Here is a 17,944-nt window from a genome sequence, read left to right as displayed (position 1 = left end):
GGTAATATGGTAATATGGTAGTATGGTAGTATGGTAGTATGGTAATATGGTAATATGGTAATATGGTAATATGGTAGTATGGTAGTATGGTAATATGGTAATATGGTAATATGGTAATATGGTAATATGGTAGTATGGTAGTATGGTAGTATGGTAGTATGGTAGTATGGTAGTATGGTAGTATGGTAGTATGGTAATATGGTAATATGGTAGTATGGTAGTATGGTAATATGGTAGTATGGTAGTATGGTAGTATGGTAGTATGGTAATATGGTAGTATGGTAGTATGGTAGTATGGTAGTATGGTAATATGGTAGTATGGTAATATGGTAATATGGTAATATGGTAGTATGGTAGTATGGTAGTATGGTAGTATGGTAGTATGGTAATATGGTAATATGGTAGTATGGTAGTATGGTAGTATGGTAATATGGTAATATGGTAGTATGGTAGTATGGTAGTATGGTAGTATGGTAATATGGTAGTATGGTAGTATGGTAGTATGGTAATATGGTAATATGGTAGTATGGTAATATGGTAGTATGGTAATATGGTAGTATGGTAGTATGGTAGTATGGTAGTATGGTAATATGGTAATATGGTAATATGGTAGTATGGTAGTATGGTAGTATGGTAGTATGGTAATATGGTAATATGGTAGTATGGTAGTATGGTAGTATGGTAATATGGTAGTATGGTAGTATGGTAGTATGGTAGTATGGTAGTATGGTAATATGGTAATATGGTAGTATGGTAGTATGGTAGTATGGTAATATGGTAATATGGTAATATGGTAGTATGGTAGTATGGTAGTATGGTAATATGGTAATATGGTAGTATGGTAGTATGGTAGTATGGTAGTATGGTAATATGGTAGTATGGTAGTATGGTAGTATGGTAATATGGTAATATGGTAGTATGGTAATATGGTAGTATGGTAATATGGTAGTATGGTAGTATGGTAGTATGGTAGTATGGTAATATGGTAGTATGGTAATATGGTAGTATGGTAATATGGTAATATGGTAATATGGTAGTATGGTAGTATGGTAGTATGGTAGTATGGTAATATGGTAATATGGTAATATGGTAATATGGTAGTATGGTAGTATGGTAATATGGTAATATGGTAATATGGTAATATGGTAGTATGGTAATATGGTAGTATGGTAGTATGGTAGTATGGTAGTATGGTAATATGGTAATATGGTAATATGGTAGTATGGTAGTATGGTAGTATGGTAATATGGTAATATGGTAATATGGTAGTATGGTAGTATGGTAGTATGGTAATATGGTAATATGGTAATATGGTAATATGGTAGTATGGTAATATGGTAGTATGGTAGTATGGTAGTATGGTAATATGGTAATATGGTAATATGGTAGTATGGTAGTATGGTAATATGGTAATATGGTAATATGGTAGTATGGTAATATGGTAATATGGTAGTATGGTAATATGGTAGTATGGTAGTATGGTAATATGGTAATATGGTAATATGGTAATATGGTAGTATGGTAATATGGTAGTATGGTAGTATGGTAATATGGTAATATGGTAGTATGGTAGTATGGTAATATGGTAATATGGTAATATGGTAGTATGGTAGTATGGTAGTATGGTAATATGGTAATATGGTAATATGGTAATATGGTAGTATGGTAATATGGTAGTATGGTAGTATGGTAATATGGTAATATGGTAATATGGTAGTATGGTAGTATGGTAGTATGGTAATATGGTAATATGGTAGTATGGTAGTATGGTAATATGGTAATATGGTAATATGGTAGTATGGTAGTATGGTAATATGGTAATATGGTAATATGGTAATATGGTAGTATGGTAGTATGGTAGTATGGTAGTATGGTAATATGGTAATATGGTAATATGGTAGTATGGTAGTATGGTAATATGGTAATATGGTAATATGGTAATATGGTAGTATGGTAGTATGGTACATTTTTACACAGCAGCAGAGGAGCAGAGGATGGAAACAAACATTTAAATGTGGTTACACTGTGAGCTGTAAACTCGTGTTGCAGGAGGTCAGCAGGAGGACGAGGAGGAGCTGGGTGTTGTTGGAGGAGGAGGTCACGTCCTGATGGCGGTGTGTGATCACCTGAGCCTGCAGCAGCTCAACACACAGGTAAACACAGAAACAACTTTATTAGAAATGTCAACATAGAACAACCAGACCTCCACATGCATCAGTTCATTGTGTTGACCTCTGACCTTTGACCCCGGCCTGCAGGAGCTGGATGTGCTGCTCAGGAAGTTGGACGCCGACCTGGACGGCAGAGTCAGCCTCAGGGAGTTCCAGAAGGTTCTGTGTGGCTCCGCCCCCGTCTCCTGCTCCACCCCCGTACGAGGCGCCGACCTGCAGAGGGCGCCGCACATGCTCAGACACGCCGACCTGCAGAGGGCGCCGCACATGCTCAGACACGCCGACCTGCAGAGGGCGCTGCACATGCTCAGACACGCCGACCTGCAGAGGGCGCCGCACATGGTCTGACATGCTCACGTGCTGTAACACTTTTTATACTACAGACATGTTCACTCGTAGTTTGAGGTTAATGACGTCCTCTGCAGTGGGAGGGGCTTTGAGCTGTTGTGGGAGGAGCATCCTCGCCAATGGGAGGGGCTTTGAGCTGTTGTGGGAGGAGCATCTTCACCAATGGGAGGGGCTTTGTTCAGCTGTGGGAGGGGCATCCTTGCCAATGGGAGAAGTGAATATGCATGTGGAGACGCATGTTAATACCAGGTGTAAACAGATGTACTTAGAGCCGTCCACTTGTGATCGGATCACCTGAGACGCGTGTTATTACCAGGTATAAACAGAGTCTGAGTGACTTTCTGTTTCACATTCAAACACTCGACATTCAACTCGTTGGCTGCAGGAATAAGTTGATTGATTAGATTCAGGTTCAGATTCAGATTCGGAAAACTTTATTGTCTGTCGTGACAGATAATCGTCGTAGACGTGGCTCAGCAGACAGCGTACTGTACAAAACTCAGACTAAAATATACAGAAACAAAATAAAATATACAGCACAAATAACTTAGAATAAAATACATCTAGTGTGTGCAAAGTGGTACAGTGCATGCATTTCCTAGTTAGTTTGAAATGCTTATGGCAGTGGGAATGAAGGAGTCCCAGTAAGTGGTTTTTGTGGGTAGGGGGCCTTTATAGTGGCGGCCTGCATGGTGCAGGAGGTGAGTGAAGTAGAAGTCATCAGTTCTTCAAAAACACAAACACAAATGATGTATCGATGACATTTAATTCTTTCAATCCACCATAAATGAAGCTGCTGCTGTTCATCGTGTGGAGAACCAATAAAGTTTGTTTGTAGTCTCACAGAGACACAACTTATATATATTTATATATGTTCATGTAGACAAAAACTCCTCCCCTCCTGTTAGTCCTCCCCTACTGGTGAGAAACGTCCTAAACACAGTTAAAATCTATTTTATTATTAAATGAATTAAGAGAAATAAACTAAACATACGGATGTGTGTTTGTGAGGAACATCTGGCAGAGGAGACGTGAAGCCTCATAAACATCTGGAGTTCACCGTCGTGTCGTTTGTGTTTTCAGTGAATAACCTGCAGGATCATCTCAGACCTAACTTAGTCAAACTGAATCTGTGAATGAATCTAATCGGTCTGAGTTTACGAAGAAGCTCCTGAACGCATCAGGAGCCTCTGCAGCAGCTGACAGTCATCTGTCCAATCAGGTGGGCGGGGCTCGGCCAGATGCTGCAGGTGAACAGGTGGCTGCTGACACACACACAAACAGACAGGTAGAAGTCATCATGTACTGCACGTCAGGTCTGATCTCAGGCTGTGGTTTGTTAACGTGGGTGAGGACAGACAGGACAAGCGCTGAGGCCGGAGCCTACTGCTACACACAGGTGACCTACTGCTACACACAGGTGACCTACACACAGGTGACCTACTGCTACACACAGGTGACCTACACACAGGTGACCTACACACAGGTGACCTACTGCTACACACAGGTGACCTACTGCTACACACAGGTGACCTACTGCTAGCTTCAGATAAACTTAAAAATAGGTTTTTGCACAGAAGGAGGACTGTGGATTTTGTCCTCCATCACTTCCATTGTAAGGTCATTATGAAGGGATCTTCTAATGGTCAGTATGAACAGGAGGAATGATTACAGACAGAAACACAGCTTTAATATTAATTTGGGCTCCTGACTGCTGAACCCGTCCTTTTAAAGCGGTTAATGAATCTCAGGTCTGAGTCCATGACGACATCAAGGTTTCTGTCTTGGTTTGTGGTTTTAAATGTTAGCAACTGAAGCTGAGTGCTGACTTTGGCTCCAAAAACAATTATCACTGTTTTATCTTTGTTCATTATTTTTGTAACTTTTTTTTTTCCAACAATTGATGACATTGAGGAGAGAGTATATCCTCACAGGAGTCCATCTTTGTAGAACAGTGTCCATCTTCATCACAATACTCATCCAGTTCATTATCATTCCTGACAACCATTAAGAGAATACTGAAGATATGTCTTTTTAGGAACTCTGCTGAGTATAAATACTCTGGATCTAGTGGAATATACATGTCAATGATTTATTTGACAGTACTGGACAATGCCAGAAGATATGAGAATGATCCCCCATCACTCCTCACCTCCTCCAGCATCGATTTATCTTTGCTTGATGATGATCATTGACGATGCACTCACTCAGTGCTTGTATGGGACCAGAGTGCCCTGGCGATATCGTTATGTAAATCTGTGTGTCGTCTGCATATTAAGATATTTAGCTATTTTCCATAATCTGAGCCGATGGGAGCATGTAGATGTTGAACAGAAGCGGCCCCAGATTGGAGCCTTGGGGAACTCCACATGTCATTTCTGTCTGCTCAGGTGTGTAATTACCCACAGACACAAAGTAGTCTCTCTCCTTTAGTAGGACTCAAGACGTTTCCTTTGAAGTGCTTCACATTCAGCTTCCTGCTGTCACAGGTGTATTTTGGTTTGTTGCCCAGATGATTAACATGGTTAACAGATGCTAGTTGTTCTGTAGCTCCATGTTGCAGAGCAGAGAAATATGCAGTGATCCAGAACACAGGAGCTTCTTCCTGTGTTTACGTTCTGACCAATGAGAGGAGAGCGTGTTCTCACCAGGCTGTTTGTGATACGTTTTGGTTCACTTGGATTTTTCTCTGTGTGAATCAAACTGCACTAAAGTGTAGCCACTCATCCACTGATTCAGACTTGAACAAACACACTAACAGTGTCACTGCAGCCCTGCAGCTTCACTGCTTCTTCATGGACATGTTAAGCTTCAGACAGAACAGTTACTTGCACCAGTTTGACCGCTGGATTGTTTGTTTGTTCGCCCCAAACAGCCAAAATGCATTACTGTACATTAGCTGTAAGCTAGCTAACAGCAGACGCAGTGACTCAGCAGGAACTCTGGTTCCTTCTGTTGTTTCCCTCTAGTCTCTCTTCTTTTCTCTCCTCTGTATGTTCATAACGTTCATAAAGTGCTGCGATACATGTGGGATTTGTTTGTTCATCAGTCCTCAGCTCTGCTCTCCGTTCTGTGACCTGGTGGCTCTGTGGGATGTTTGTGTGCAGGCCAGCTCTGAGTGAAAGTAGCTAATCCAGATTAAATGTTCCAACAACAGGCGTTTATTAGACCCTGTGAAACCTGCTGGTTGCTGCTGTTTTAAGCTCCTCTGTCTGCAGAGTGAAACAGTTTGTTCTGCTGCTGCAGTTTTACTCTGACATCCAGACTTTACACACCTTCACCGGTCGCTTCTGAATGTGGACTAACTCTGGTCTCTGATCCTCCCTCCATGCAGTCCCAGACGGTTTTAGAGGAGCGCTCGGTGCGCTCCACCTCGCCCTCCCTGCTGACGGCCACCGTGGGGCAGAGAGTCCTCAGCCAGCTGGACGACGGATCAGGATGCACCAGCCCAGAGAAGGTCATCGCCCTCTGGACCGAGGAGGGCATCCGCAACAGCCGGGACATCCTGCAGGTCAGTATGGACCAGGACCAGGTGTTAGCGCTTTACTAGTTCTCCGGATTTCCTTGTTCTAGAAAAAAATGTTTTTAAAATGGTTTGTTCAGATAGAACAGGTTTTGCACCAAAGTATTTCACAAAGACAGACACATGTACACACATACAAGCATAAAGACATATGTGCATAACAGATGGTTGTGAAAATAGAGCTAAATAGAGATTAAACACAGTTAAAAGTCAGAGAATAAATTAGTCTTCAGGTGCATCTTAAAAGCATCCACAGACTCAGCCTGTCTAATGGTCTCCAGCAGGATATTCCCAGTCCCGTCCCCGGCCAACATGCCACGCTGGGAGGATCTGAAGGGTCTGGCGGTGCTGTGAGGGGTGAGAAGTTCTGAGATATAAGTAGGGGCGAGACCATGGAGAGATCTGTAGACAGTTATCCTGTAATGAACAGGGAGCCAGGATAGGCGTGATGTGGTCTCGTTTCTTGTTAATAATCAGGCAGCAGCAGCGTTTTGGATAAGTTGTAAACAGGAAATGGTAGCCTGAGAGAGTTACAGCAGTCCAGCCTGGATGATATTAGTGCATAAATGACTCTTTCTAGGTCAGAGGGTGACAGGAAATGCCTCATTTTGGAAATGGGTCTGAGTTGGAAGAAGATGAATCTGACAACAGAATTTACCTGCCTGAGTCTATCGAGTGTAACAGCGAGGTTCTCAGCATGTGGTCTGATGTCAGCAGAGAGGTGACTGAGGTCCTAACAGAGGGATGATGTGAGGAGCCAAAGAGGAAGATCTCTGTCTCGTCCTCCATTTAACTGAAGGAAGTTATGAGTCTTTAATGAGCCTGGTTTTGGGAATGGAGGGGGAGGTAGATCTGTGTAAACAGTGAACAGAGATGTTATGAGTTTGGATGATTCTTCCTAACGGGAGCATGTCAAGACAGAAAAGAAGAGGATCTAAAACTGAACCCTGTGGAACCCCATATTAAACATTTGCAGGTGTGGAGGATGAGCTGCAGCGAATCGTCTGGTTCCACACTTACATTTCAAACAATCAGGGTCGGATCCAGAGATGCCGACCCAGCAGAGAACCGTGTGGTCGACGTGTGAAAAGCTGCACTGACATCTAGAAGAATTAAGATCTGCAGCACAGACTGTGAAACTGTCTACCTCTCACCTGTCTGCCTCTCACCTGTCTGCCTCTCACCTGTCTGCCTCTCACCTGTCTGCCTCTCACCTGTCTACCTCTCACCTGTCTGCCTCTCACCTGTCTACCTCTCACCTGTCTGCCTCCTCACCTGTCTACCTCTCACCTGTCTACCTCTCACCTGTCTGCCTCTCACCTGTCTACCTCTCACCTGTCTACCTCTCACCTGTCTACCCCTCACCTGTCTGTCCCCTCACCTGTCTGTCCCCTCACCTGTCTGCCTCTCACCTGTCTGCCTCTCACCTGTCTACCTCTCACCTGTCTGCCTCTCACCTGTCTGCCCTCTCACCTGTCTGTCCCCTCACCTGTCTGCCCTCTCACCTGTCTACCTCTCACCTGTCTGTCCCCTCACCTGTCTACCTCTCACCTGTCTGTCCCCTCACCTGTCTGCCTCTCACCTGTCTGCCTCTCACTTGTCTGCCCTCTCACCTGTCTCCCTCTCACCTGTCTACCTCTCACCTGTCTACCTCTCACCTGTCTACCTCTCACCTGTCTCCCTCTCACCTGTCTCCCTCTCACTTGTCTGCCCTCTCACCTGTCTCCCTCTCACCTGTCTCCCTCTCACCTGTCTCCCTCTCACCTGTCTGCCCCTCACCTGTCTACCCTCTCACCTGTCTGCCCCTCACCTGTCTACCCTCTCACCTGTCTGCCCCTCACCTGTCTACCCTCTCACCTGTCTGCCCCTCACCTGTCTACCCTCTCACCTGTCTGCTCCCTCACCTGTCTACCCTCTCACCTGTCTGCCTCTCACCTGTCTACCCTCTCACCTGTCTGCCCTCTCACCTGTCTGCCCCTCACCTGTCTGTCCCTCACCTGTCTGTCCCTCACCTGTCTGCCTCTCACCTGTCTGCCTCCTCACCTGTCTGTCCCTCACCTGTCTGTCCCTCACCTGTCTGCCTCCTCACCTGTCTGCCTCCTCACCTGTCTGCCTCCTCACCTGTCTACCCTCTCACCTGTCTACCCTCTCACCTGTCTGCTCCCTCACCTGTCTACCCTCACCTGTCTACCCTCTCACCTGTCTGCCCTCTCACCTGTCTGCCCCTCACCTGTCTGCCTCTCACCTGTCTGCCTCCTCACCTGTCTGCCTCTCACCTGTCTGCCTCCTCACCTGTCTGTCCCTCACCTGTCTGTCCCTCACCTGTCTGCCTCTCACCTGTCTGCCTCTCACCTGTCTGCCTCCTCACCTGTCTGCCTCTCACCTGTCTGCCTCCTCACCTGTCTGCCTCCTCACCTGTCTGCCTCCTCACCTGTCTGCCTCCTCACCTGTCTGCCTCCTCACCTGTCTGCCTCCTCACCTGTCTGTCCCTCACCTGTCTGTCCCTCACCTGTCTACCCTCTCACCTGTCTGCCTCTCACCTGTCTACCTCTCACCTGTCTGCCTCTCACCTGTCTACCCTCTCACCTGTCTACCCTCTCACCTGTCTGCCTCTCACCTGTCTACCCTCTCACCTGTCTGCCTCTCACCTGTCTGCCTCTCACCTGTCTGCCCTCTCACCTGTCTACCTCTCACCTGTCTGCCTCTCACCTGTCTGCCCTCTCACCTGTCTGCCTCTCACCTGTCTGCCCTCTCACCTGTCTGCCTCCTCACCTGTCTACCTCTCACCTGTCTGTCTCTCATGTAGAGTGTTTGTGTCTCCACAGACGCTGGACTTCTCTCTGGAGGAGCGTGTCAGTCTGGCAGATCTGACTCTGGCTCTGGATAACGAGCTGCTGGTCGGCGGTAACGGCATCCAGCAGGCGACGCTCATCTCCTACAAGACCGAGATCCAGCACCTGCAGTAGGTTTCAGCCGACACGCGTCTGATAAAACGTCTCAACTCAGCACTAAATCTACTAAGTTACTGTAGTTAATAACTTGTCAGATTTCACTGCATTATTTAAGTTGATGAACTTCAGACCAGCGTGTAGTCGTGTCTCCTCGTCATGTTTCATGTCTGACTTTCTCTAAACTTTTTCAAATATATATAAAAACCAAAGAGGCAAAATTTCACTAAATGCTGGAAAATTCTGGAAAAACGATGAAGTCAGTGATCAGATTGATCTTCTAAAGATCAAATAATAACAGGATGGACTGATGACGTTTCATCTGTGGATGTTTCTCTGCTGGCTAACAGTCTTTGTGCTAAGCTAGGCTAAAGCTACCCCGTACACGTCTGTGTACTACTGCGATTATTGATTCATCTGATTGTTTTCTCCAGTAATCGATAAATTGTTTGGTCTATAAAATGTTGATCAGTGTTTCCAAAGACGACGTCCACAACTCAAAGATCTTCAGTTTACTGTCATAGAAACAAGTGGAAACAAAGAGATGAAACATGTCGGGCTGCTTCTTCACAACATGTAGAAACGTTACTGTAGTTGGACGTTCAGGCTGCAGGTTTCCATGGAGACTTCCTGTCACATCCATTGATCATCAACAGCTGCAGCCTGGAGGTCAGAGGTCAGAGGTCAAGTCCACATCAGATCTGTGGTCAGTCAGCTCAGAGGACGTGAAGGCTCAGATACTGATTTATTGATCGGGTTATGGGATGATGATGATCAGCTGGTCTGGTTCAGTCACTGATGACGTGAACTGAGCAGGATGTGAACCAGCAGAGAGCTGACACACTGTTACTGTAAAGAAGAAGAAGAAGAAGAAGAAGAAGAAGAAGAGCTCCCCCTGCTGGACAGGAACAGTGTGTTAAAGTCCAACTGAAGTCACGTTTAGTCAACACATCGACGTAAAGGCTGATGATTTGTATTTCTGATGGAAAGAACAAGATCAGTTAAAGCAGGTTTTAAAGGACTGTTCCCAGTGTGTTAAACCAGCAGTCAGGTGTCTGTAATCATTCCTCCTGTTCATACTGGATATTTAAAAGTGTGTGTGAAGCTTCTATTCAGCTTCAGCAGTCTGAGTTAGTCATATCAAGTGGATATCTGACACATTTACAGTCTTTTTAGCATCAAATTCCCTCTTTGTGTTTCCTCGGACAGTGTTTCCCTGTTGAGCTGCAGGTGGAAGTATAGTAACAAAAAGAGGAACTTTGGCACTAAAAAGACTGTAACGTTGAAAGATATCTACTTGATTTGACTCATTTGGACGCTGAAGCTTCATATTAGCTTCTGACTGTGGATTTTGTCCTCCATCACTTCCATTGTAAGGTCATTATGAAGGGATCCTCTAATGGTCAGTATGAACAGGAGGAATGATTACAGCAAGAAACACACTGACTGATGGTTTAAGACAGACTGGAAAACTGTGAACTCGTCCTTTAGAGTTCACAGTTTTACAGTCAGATGATTCATTAAGTTTTGAACATGTGAAGAAGCGCCATGTTTGTCACGTCAGCTGTGTGTGTGTGTGTGTGTGCATGTGCATGTGTGTGTTTGTGTGTGTGTGTGTGTGCAGGGTGGTAGCAGAGCAGGCCTGCAGGGAGCGGGATAAGGTGAAGTCAGACCTGGATCTGGCCGACCAGAGGAACCTGCAGCTGGTCAGAGAGGTGGACGACCGACACGCCAGCATGGAGACGCTCAACCAGAGCAGGATCAGGTCTGTTTACACATCTATACGTCTATACATCTCCCGCTTTCATAAAGGAATAAATGTAAACATTAAGTTGAGTAGTTGTCCATGTATGATAATAATAATTAACTGAGACCAGACTCCTTCCACCTCACTGACACAGTAAAACAAATATAAACAACAAACAAATAAACAGTAAAAATTAAAACGCAGTTAAAATAAAAACATTAAAAAAGAAGAGCAGTAAGACTGAGAACAACAAACATACAGTTATAAAAAACATCCCATTAAAAACCACAGATATGACAGCGAATCAGATCGCAGCGTTGCTGTGGTGTTGACGAGCTGCTCTGTGATTGGCAGGGACCTGGAGCAGGACTTCCGTGATAGGCTGACGGCTCTGCGCAGTCAGTCGGAGCAGGAGAGCGAGGCTCTGCTGCAGCAGGTGGAGAGAGAGCGCGGCGCGCTGCACGACGAGCTGCGGCTGCTCAGAGCGCAGGAGGCGGGGCTAAGGGAGGAGCTCGGCAGCGCCACGCAGGTGTGTACGCGTCACTCACCTGGTGATGTCACAGTGATGTCATCAGACTCAAACACTCTAACAGAAGATCTGCGTTACAGTTTGGAGGTTTTGATTGTGGAGTTTGCCTGCAGCGAGGCTCTAATGAAAGGCTCTATCCAGGTGCATTATGGGAAATGTAGGATCCAGTGTTTTTAACCCATAACGGAGACTAACAGTCAAGATATCTGCTGATCTGATTATTTGTTATTGATCTGCTTCGGCCTTCAGTTTGAGTTAAACTTCTTGTTTCTTTTTGTTGTAGTTTTAACTTTGAACGCTTGTTCAGATTCTTCTTAACTCGCTTTTTGAGCAGATTTTGTCATTTAAATCAGGAAATGTTTCTAACTTCAGACACTAATGCATCGAGCACTTTGATTAAATCATGTTTTTATTCCTAATCTAACATTTAAAGAAGTGAAATCAGTTGTTATATTAGTGTGTGAACATTTAAATGGAGAGCTCTGTGTGTGTGTGTGTGTGTGTGTGTGTGTGTGTGTGTTCAGACTGTCCTACTGGTTTTAATGTGAACATAAATACTGGTGTTAACGTGTGTTTGACGTGTTCAGGAGAACAAACGTCTGGAGGACGAACTCAGTGTCGTAAAGCTGAAACTGAACGAAGCAGAAAGTTCAGTAAACAAACTGCAGAGAGACGTGAAGCACCTGCTGCAGGACAAGGTACACACTCACTACTACACACTGCTACACACTCACTACTACACACTACTACACACTACTACACACTCACTACTACACACTACTACACACTCACTACTACACACTACTACACACTACTACACACTCACTACTACACACTACTACACACTCACTACTACACACTACTACACACTACTACACACTCACTACTACACACTACTACACACACACTGCTGCAGGACAAGGTACACACACACTACTACACACTACTACACACTCACTACTACACACTACTACACACTCACTACTACACACTACTACACACTACTACACACTCACTACTACACACTACTACACACACTACTACACACACACTGCTGCAGGACAAGGTACACACACACTACTACACACTACTACACACTCACTACTACACACTACTACACACTCACTACTACACACTGCTACACACACACTGCTGCAGGACAAGGTACACACTCACTACTACACACTACTACACACTCACTACTACACACTACTACACACTGCTACACACTCACTACTACACACTACTACACACTCACTACTACACACTACTACACACTCACTGCTACACACTCACTACTACACACTACTACACACTACTACACACTCACTGCTACACACTCACTACTACACACTACTACACTCACTACTACACACTCACTACTACACACTCACTACTACACACTACTACACACTCACTACTACACACTACTACACACTCACTACTACACACTACTACACACTACTACTACACACTACTACACACTCACTACTACACACTACTACACACTCACTACTACACACTACTACACACTGCTACACACTGCTACACACTCACTACTACACACTACTACACACTCACTACTACACACTACTACACACTCACTACTACACACTCACTACTACACACTACTACACACTCACTACTACACACTACTACACACTGCTACACACTGCTACACACTCACTACTACACACTACTACACACTCACTACTACACACTACTACACACTACTACACACTCACTACTACACACTCACTACTACACACTACTACTACACACTACTACACACTCACTGCTACACACTCACTACTACACACTACTACACACTCACTGCTACACACTCACTACTACACACTACTACACACTCACTACTACACACTACTACACACTCACTACTACACACTGCTACACACTCACTACTACACACTGCTACACACACACTGCTGCAGGACAAGGTACACACTCACTACTACACACTCACTACTACACACTCACTACTACACACTCACTACTACACACTCACTACTACACACTCACTACTACTCACTACTACACACTACTACACACTCACTACTACACACTCACTACTACACACTCACTACTACACACTACTACTACACACTGCTACACACTCACTGCTACACACTCACTACTACACACTACTACACACTCACTACTACACACTACTACACACTCACTACTACACACTACTACACACTCACTACTACACACTACTACACACTCACTACTACACACTGCTGCAGGACAAGGTACACACTCACTACTACACACTACTACACACTCACTACTACACACTGCTACACACTCACTACTACACACTCACTACTACACACTGCTACACACTCACTGCTACACACTCACTACTACACACTACTACACACTCACTACTACACACTGCTACACACTCACTACTACACACTGCTACACACACACACTGCTGCACACTACTACACACTACTACACACTACTACATACTGCTACACTCACTACAACACACTACTACACACTACTACACACTACTACACACTGCTACACACTGCTACACTCACTACTACACACTACTACACACTACTACACACTACTACACACTACCCTGAAGAACAAGTCATGAACTCTGTTAGTGATGATGATGGTGATGATGATGGTGATGATGATGGTGATGATGATGGTGATGATGATGATGTGTTTACAGGATGAAACATGTCAGATATGTTTACAGCTCGTTCTGATGCCCTCTAGTGGACACCATCTGTTAACACAACTTTAACTGGAATAGTAATTAAATTACATACTGATGGAGTTACGTGTGTGTGTGTGTGTGTGTGTGTGTGTGTGTGTGTGTCAGGCAGTGTTTTGGCAGTTTTGCATACTTGTGAGAACAACACTGTGCGTTACATTAACATCTTCATCTCTCTTCATTTTAAACTCAGTGCAGCTTTTCACAATAAATTTTATATATTTTGATCCTAAATTTCTATTTAATTGTTTTGCAACACAAAGACTAATTATTATTTATTCATGTGATTATACTCAGAAAAAAAAACTGGTTCTGAACAAACAAGTAAATAACAACATGTCCTCACTGTTCAGTACAAGAACACACACACACACACACAGACACACACACATACACACACACACACACACGCTGGGCGGTGTAGGGTAACTCGTCTCCTTGTAGCTGATAAATGATTGATGAACGTTTCCTGTGACTTTAGTTTCATTTGTTTTCTGCGACTGATGGAAACAAATTTTTATTTTTCAGCTCAAACCAAAAACAGCCTTAATAGACTGATTGATTGATTGATTGATTGATTGATTGACAGCAACCTTGAACCACTACGTTGTGTTTTGTGTCTACAGTTTGGCAGCTTGGACCCGGCCGGCGCTGGTCTGAGTCATGAGGAGCGATTCTCAGAAATCATCAAAGAGTACGAGCTGCGCTGTCGGGTAAGAGAGTCAGAGACAGTTTATCTGCTGAATGTTTTCAATGGTTGCAATAAAAAAAACCTGCTGCAGGTTTATTTCTGGCTTCTACTTCAATATAAAAAAGATCTTCTGAATATGAATCAGAGGAGCTGCACATAGAACAGAAGCAACAGAGACAATTACATTATAAATGAAATCTTTGTAAATGATCTAGAAAAGGTTGAGATATATGTGAAGACTGAATGTGTTCAGCTGTTCTCTGTTCTAGAGTCACATGTTGATTCAGTTTGAACTCAGTGAGATGAATGTTTTTACTTCAGTGATGTGAGTGACAGACGATGACGGAGCTGTAATGTCTGTTTTATGTCTGTGCACCTGAACGCTTCACGTTGCTTTGACAGAAAATCAAGGTGAGAACACCTGAAGACATCAGTCTGCTGGTGTGTGTGTGTGTGTGTGTGTGTGTGTGTGTGTGTTTAACTGTAACATCCAGACATCTTCATCACTCTGAACATGTCTGTAGACTTTGTGGAGAATCTGTTTGAGTTCAGTCTCAAACTGAACGTAACTGCAACCTTCCACTAACGCATCACCGCAGTCAGTGAAGAAAGTAAAAACTGTAAAATATCCGTGGGTAACATGTTTTGGTGTTGTCAAGGTAACCAGATGACTCAAAGTGCTGTGATGGAGCCTGTGTGTAGCTGCTGAAAGTGTGTGTGTGTGTGTTGTGATGCGTTCAGGAGCTGCGGGACAGAAACGATGAGCTGAGCTCAGAGTTGGAGCTGCTGAAGAGTCAGAGGAGCAACAGGAAGTCCAGACGCTCCGCAGGAAACGACACGCTGAGCTGGAAACAACAACAACAACAACAACAACAACAACGCTCCGACAGCGCAGAGTCTGACTCCGGTAACACACCAACACACACTGACACACAACATCATACTGCAACAGGCAGCAACACGCCCACAATAAGCCAGTCTGGAGTCAGGCTGAAGTTTTTATACGACTGTGAGGAGTCAAACGTTGATGAAGAATCTGAACCTGAACATGTTGAACTCAGTAAAGACTTTATGTCCCTTTTCTTACTGTTCTGTTTCTTTTCTTACACTTAGACGACATTAAACACACAATATGTAGTTTCAGCTGTTAGGCGTCTCATTTAAAACAACAAAAAAAGATGAAGTGTGATGACGGTGTGAAGTAGTGAAGGATCATGGGAGTTGTTGTCTTCATTGTTAAACTTGTTCTCCTGGTCAGGATTCCTTCAGTGTTCATCATTCAGGATGTTTCTACCAGGAGCTGAATGATCTGCAGAGGTCCCGGTGGTTGAAAGCCGTTAAAACACTGAATAAAACAGTTTCAAGTTAAAAATCAGTGTTTCTCTGATGCTGCTCAGCTGATACAGGACGTTCAGAGAGGCTGCTAGCCGAGCTGCTGCTAACGTTTACTCAGCTGATACAGGACGTTCAGAGAGGCTGTTAGCCGAGCTGCTGCTAACGTTTGCTCAGCTGATACAGGACGTTCAGAGAGGCTGCTAGCCGAGCTGCTGCTAACGTTTGCTCAGCTGATACAGGACGTTCAGAGAGGCTGCTAGCTGAGCTGCTGCTAACGTTTGCTCAGCTGATACAGGACGTTCAGAGAGGCTGCTAGCCGAGCTGCTGCTAACGTTTGCTCAGCTGATACAGGACGTTCAGAGAGGCTGCTAGCCGAGCTGCTGCTAACGTTTGCTCAGCTGATACAGGACGTTCAGAGAGGCTGCTAGCCGAGCTGCTGCTAACGTTTGCTCAGCTGATACAGGACGTTCAGAGAGGCTGTTAGCCGAGCTGCTGCTAACGTTTGTTCAGCTTGTTTCTCTGATAACTTCAGATCCAGACGTCCAATGACTAAAATCCTTCATCTGGTTTTAAGTTTAAAACGACCAAGATCTAAAAAGCGTACTGTAAAAATTTGGCTTAAATTGGAATAAAAATCAATTTATGACGCCATTGTGGCGGGAAACATAATGCTGATGCATCTAGTGTGCGTTTACTGTGGAGGTGCGACGCCATCGACAGCCGACCACATGAAACAAACTGTTATCTGATTAAAGTTTCTCTGGGTTTCAATATTAGATATATAATAATAATATAAGAACACAATAACAATAAAATATATATAACATAGATCTAGTTGAATATTATAGCTTTAATAGGAAGTTACGCAGAATAAAGAACAAAACCTGCAGCTTCAGTCCAGATGTGTCTGAAATATTCTCAGATTTAAGACAAAATAAAATAAATTTGGGCTGCATGTGGATTAAAGCTGAGTATTTGTGTCACACGTCACATGATCCAATCACAGCCAATCAGGACGCAGCTTCAAAGTAAAAAAAACAAAGTGACATCAGAACATCAGAAACTGGAGTTTAGTTCCTGAGCAGGTCTGACCTGTTCAGGTAAGAGATGGACACGCCCACCGCACACACACACACACACACACTCACACACACACACACACACTCACACACACACATACACACACACACACACACACACACACACACACACTCTCTCAGGTGTTTCTGGGTTTATCATGTCTCACAGTGAGTCTCTGCTTCGTGTCTCTGTCTCACTTTGTTTCATCCACTTCTGATCTGTTTGTGTTTGTTTATTTGTGTGTTTGTTTATTTGTGTGTTTGTTTATTTGTGTTTGTTTACTTGTGCATTTGTGTTTATTTGTGTGTTTCAGACGACTCAGACATGCAGCGCAGCTCGTCTGCTCTGGTCAGGAAGAAACTGCAGCCGGCTGATAAAACAGGTGAGAAACACAACCTGCTGATGGACAGGGGGTGGACACAATAATGTGAACACACAGGGACCAGTGTGTGTGTGTGTGTGTGTGAACATGCAGTCAGCAGCTCTCTAAGAGTTGATGTTTGTATCTCTGCGGCAGCTCTGTGCTCGTTGGACGGCGTCTCCGGTCCCGCCGTCAGTATTCAGACTGAACTGGCTCTGGAGCAGCTGAAGCAGAAACACAACCAGGAGCTGCAGAAGCTGCACATCCAGCTGGAGACTCAGGTACTGCAGCAGGAGGCTGAGACTGAAATATTATCATCCAGTAAATCCACCAACACTCTGTTGTTCTCCTGCTGGTCCAGGTGAACTACTACGAACGCAGTCAGGAGCTGATGAGGCAGAGCATGGAGGTGGAACGGAAAGACATCTCTCAGGCCTTCAAGGTAATCAG

General features: G+C 44.4%; 1 protein-coding gene across 4 annotated transcripts in view; it reads left to right on the top strand.

The window, feature by feature from the left end:
* ninl (ninein-like) overlaps positions 1-17,944 on the top strand; it is a 52,088-nt gene that overhangs the window by 20,081 nt on the left and 14,063 nt on the right. For 2 of the 4 annotated variants that reach the window (XM_044372121.1, XM_044372123.1), the window contains exons 6-18: positions 2,050-2,153; positions 2,259-2,513; positions 5,854-6,030; positions 8,868-9,004; positions 10,615-10,755; positions 11,092-11,266; positions 11,854-11,964; positions 14,654-14,740; positions 15,121-15,129; positions 15,460-15,625; positions 17,447-17,515; positions 17,651-17,775; positions 17,856-17,936. In XM_044372121.1, the coding sequence (XP_044228056.1) occupies positions 2,050-2,153; positions 2,259-2,513; positions 5,854-6,030; positions 8,868-9,004; positions 10,615-10,755; positions 11,092-11,266; positions 11,854-11,964; positions 14,654-14,740; positions 15,121-15,129; positions 15,460-15,625; positions 17,447-17,515; positions 17,651-17,775; positions 17,856-17,936 (1,637 nt within the window). The remainder of the gene's footprint in view (positions 1-2,049; positions 2,154-2,258; positions 2,514-5,853; positions 6,031-8,867; positions 9,005-10,614; positions 10,756-11,091; positions 11,267-11,853; positions 11,965-14,653; positions 14,741-15,120; positions 15,130-15,459; positions 15,626-17,446; positions 17,516-17,650; positions 17,776-17,855; positions 17,937-17,944) is intronic. The other 2 variants (XM_044372122.1, XM_044372124.1) reach the window with 1 other exon arrangement.

Source organism: Thunnus albacares, chromosome 14 (assembly GCF_914725855.1).
Source record: "Thunnus albacares chromosome 14, fThuAlb1.1, whole genome shotgun sequence".
In the NCBI taxonomy this organism is placed as follows: Eukaryota; Metazoa; Chordata; class Actinopteri; order Scombriformes; family Scombridae; genus Thunnus; species Thunnus albacares.
The sequence above is the reverse complement of the archived record's forward strand: the minus strand, read 5'-3'. Positions and strand labels throughout refer to the sequence as shown.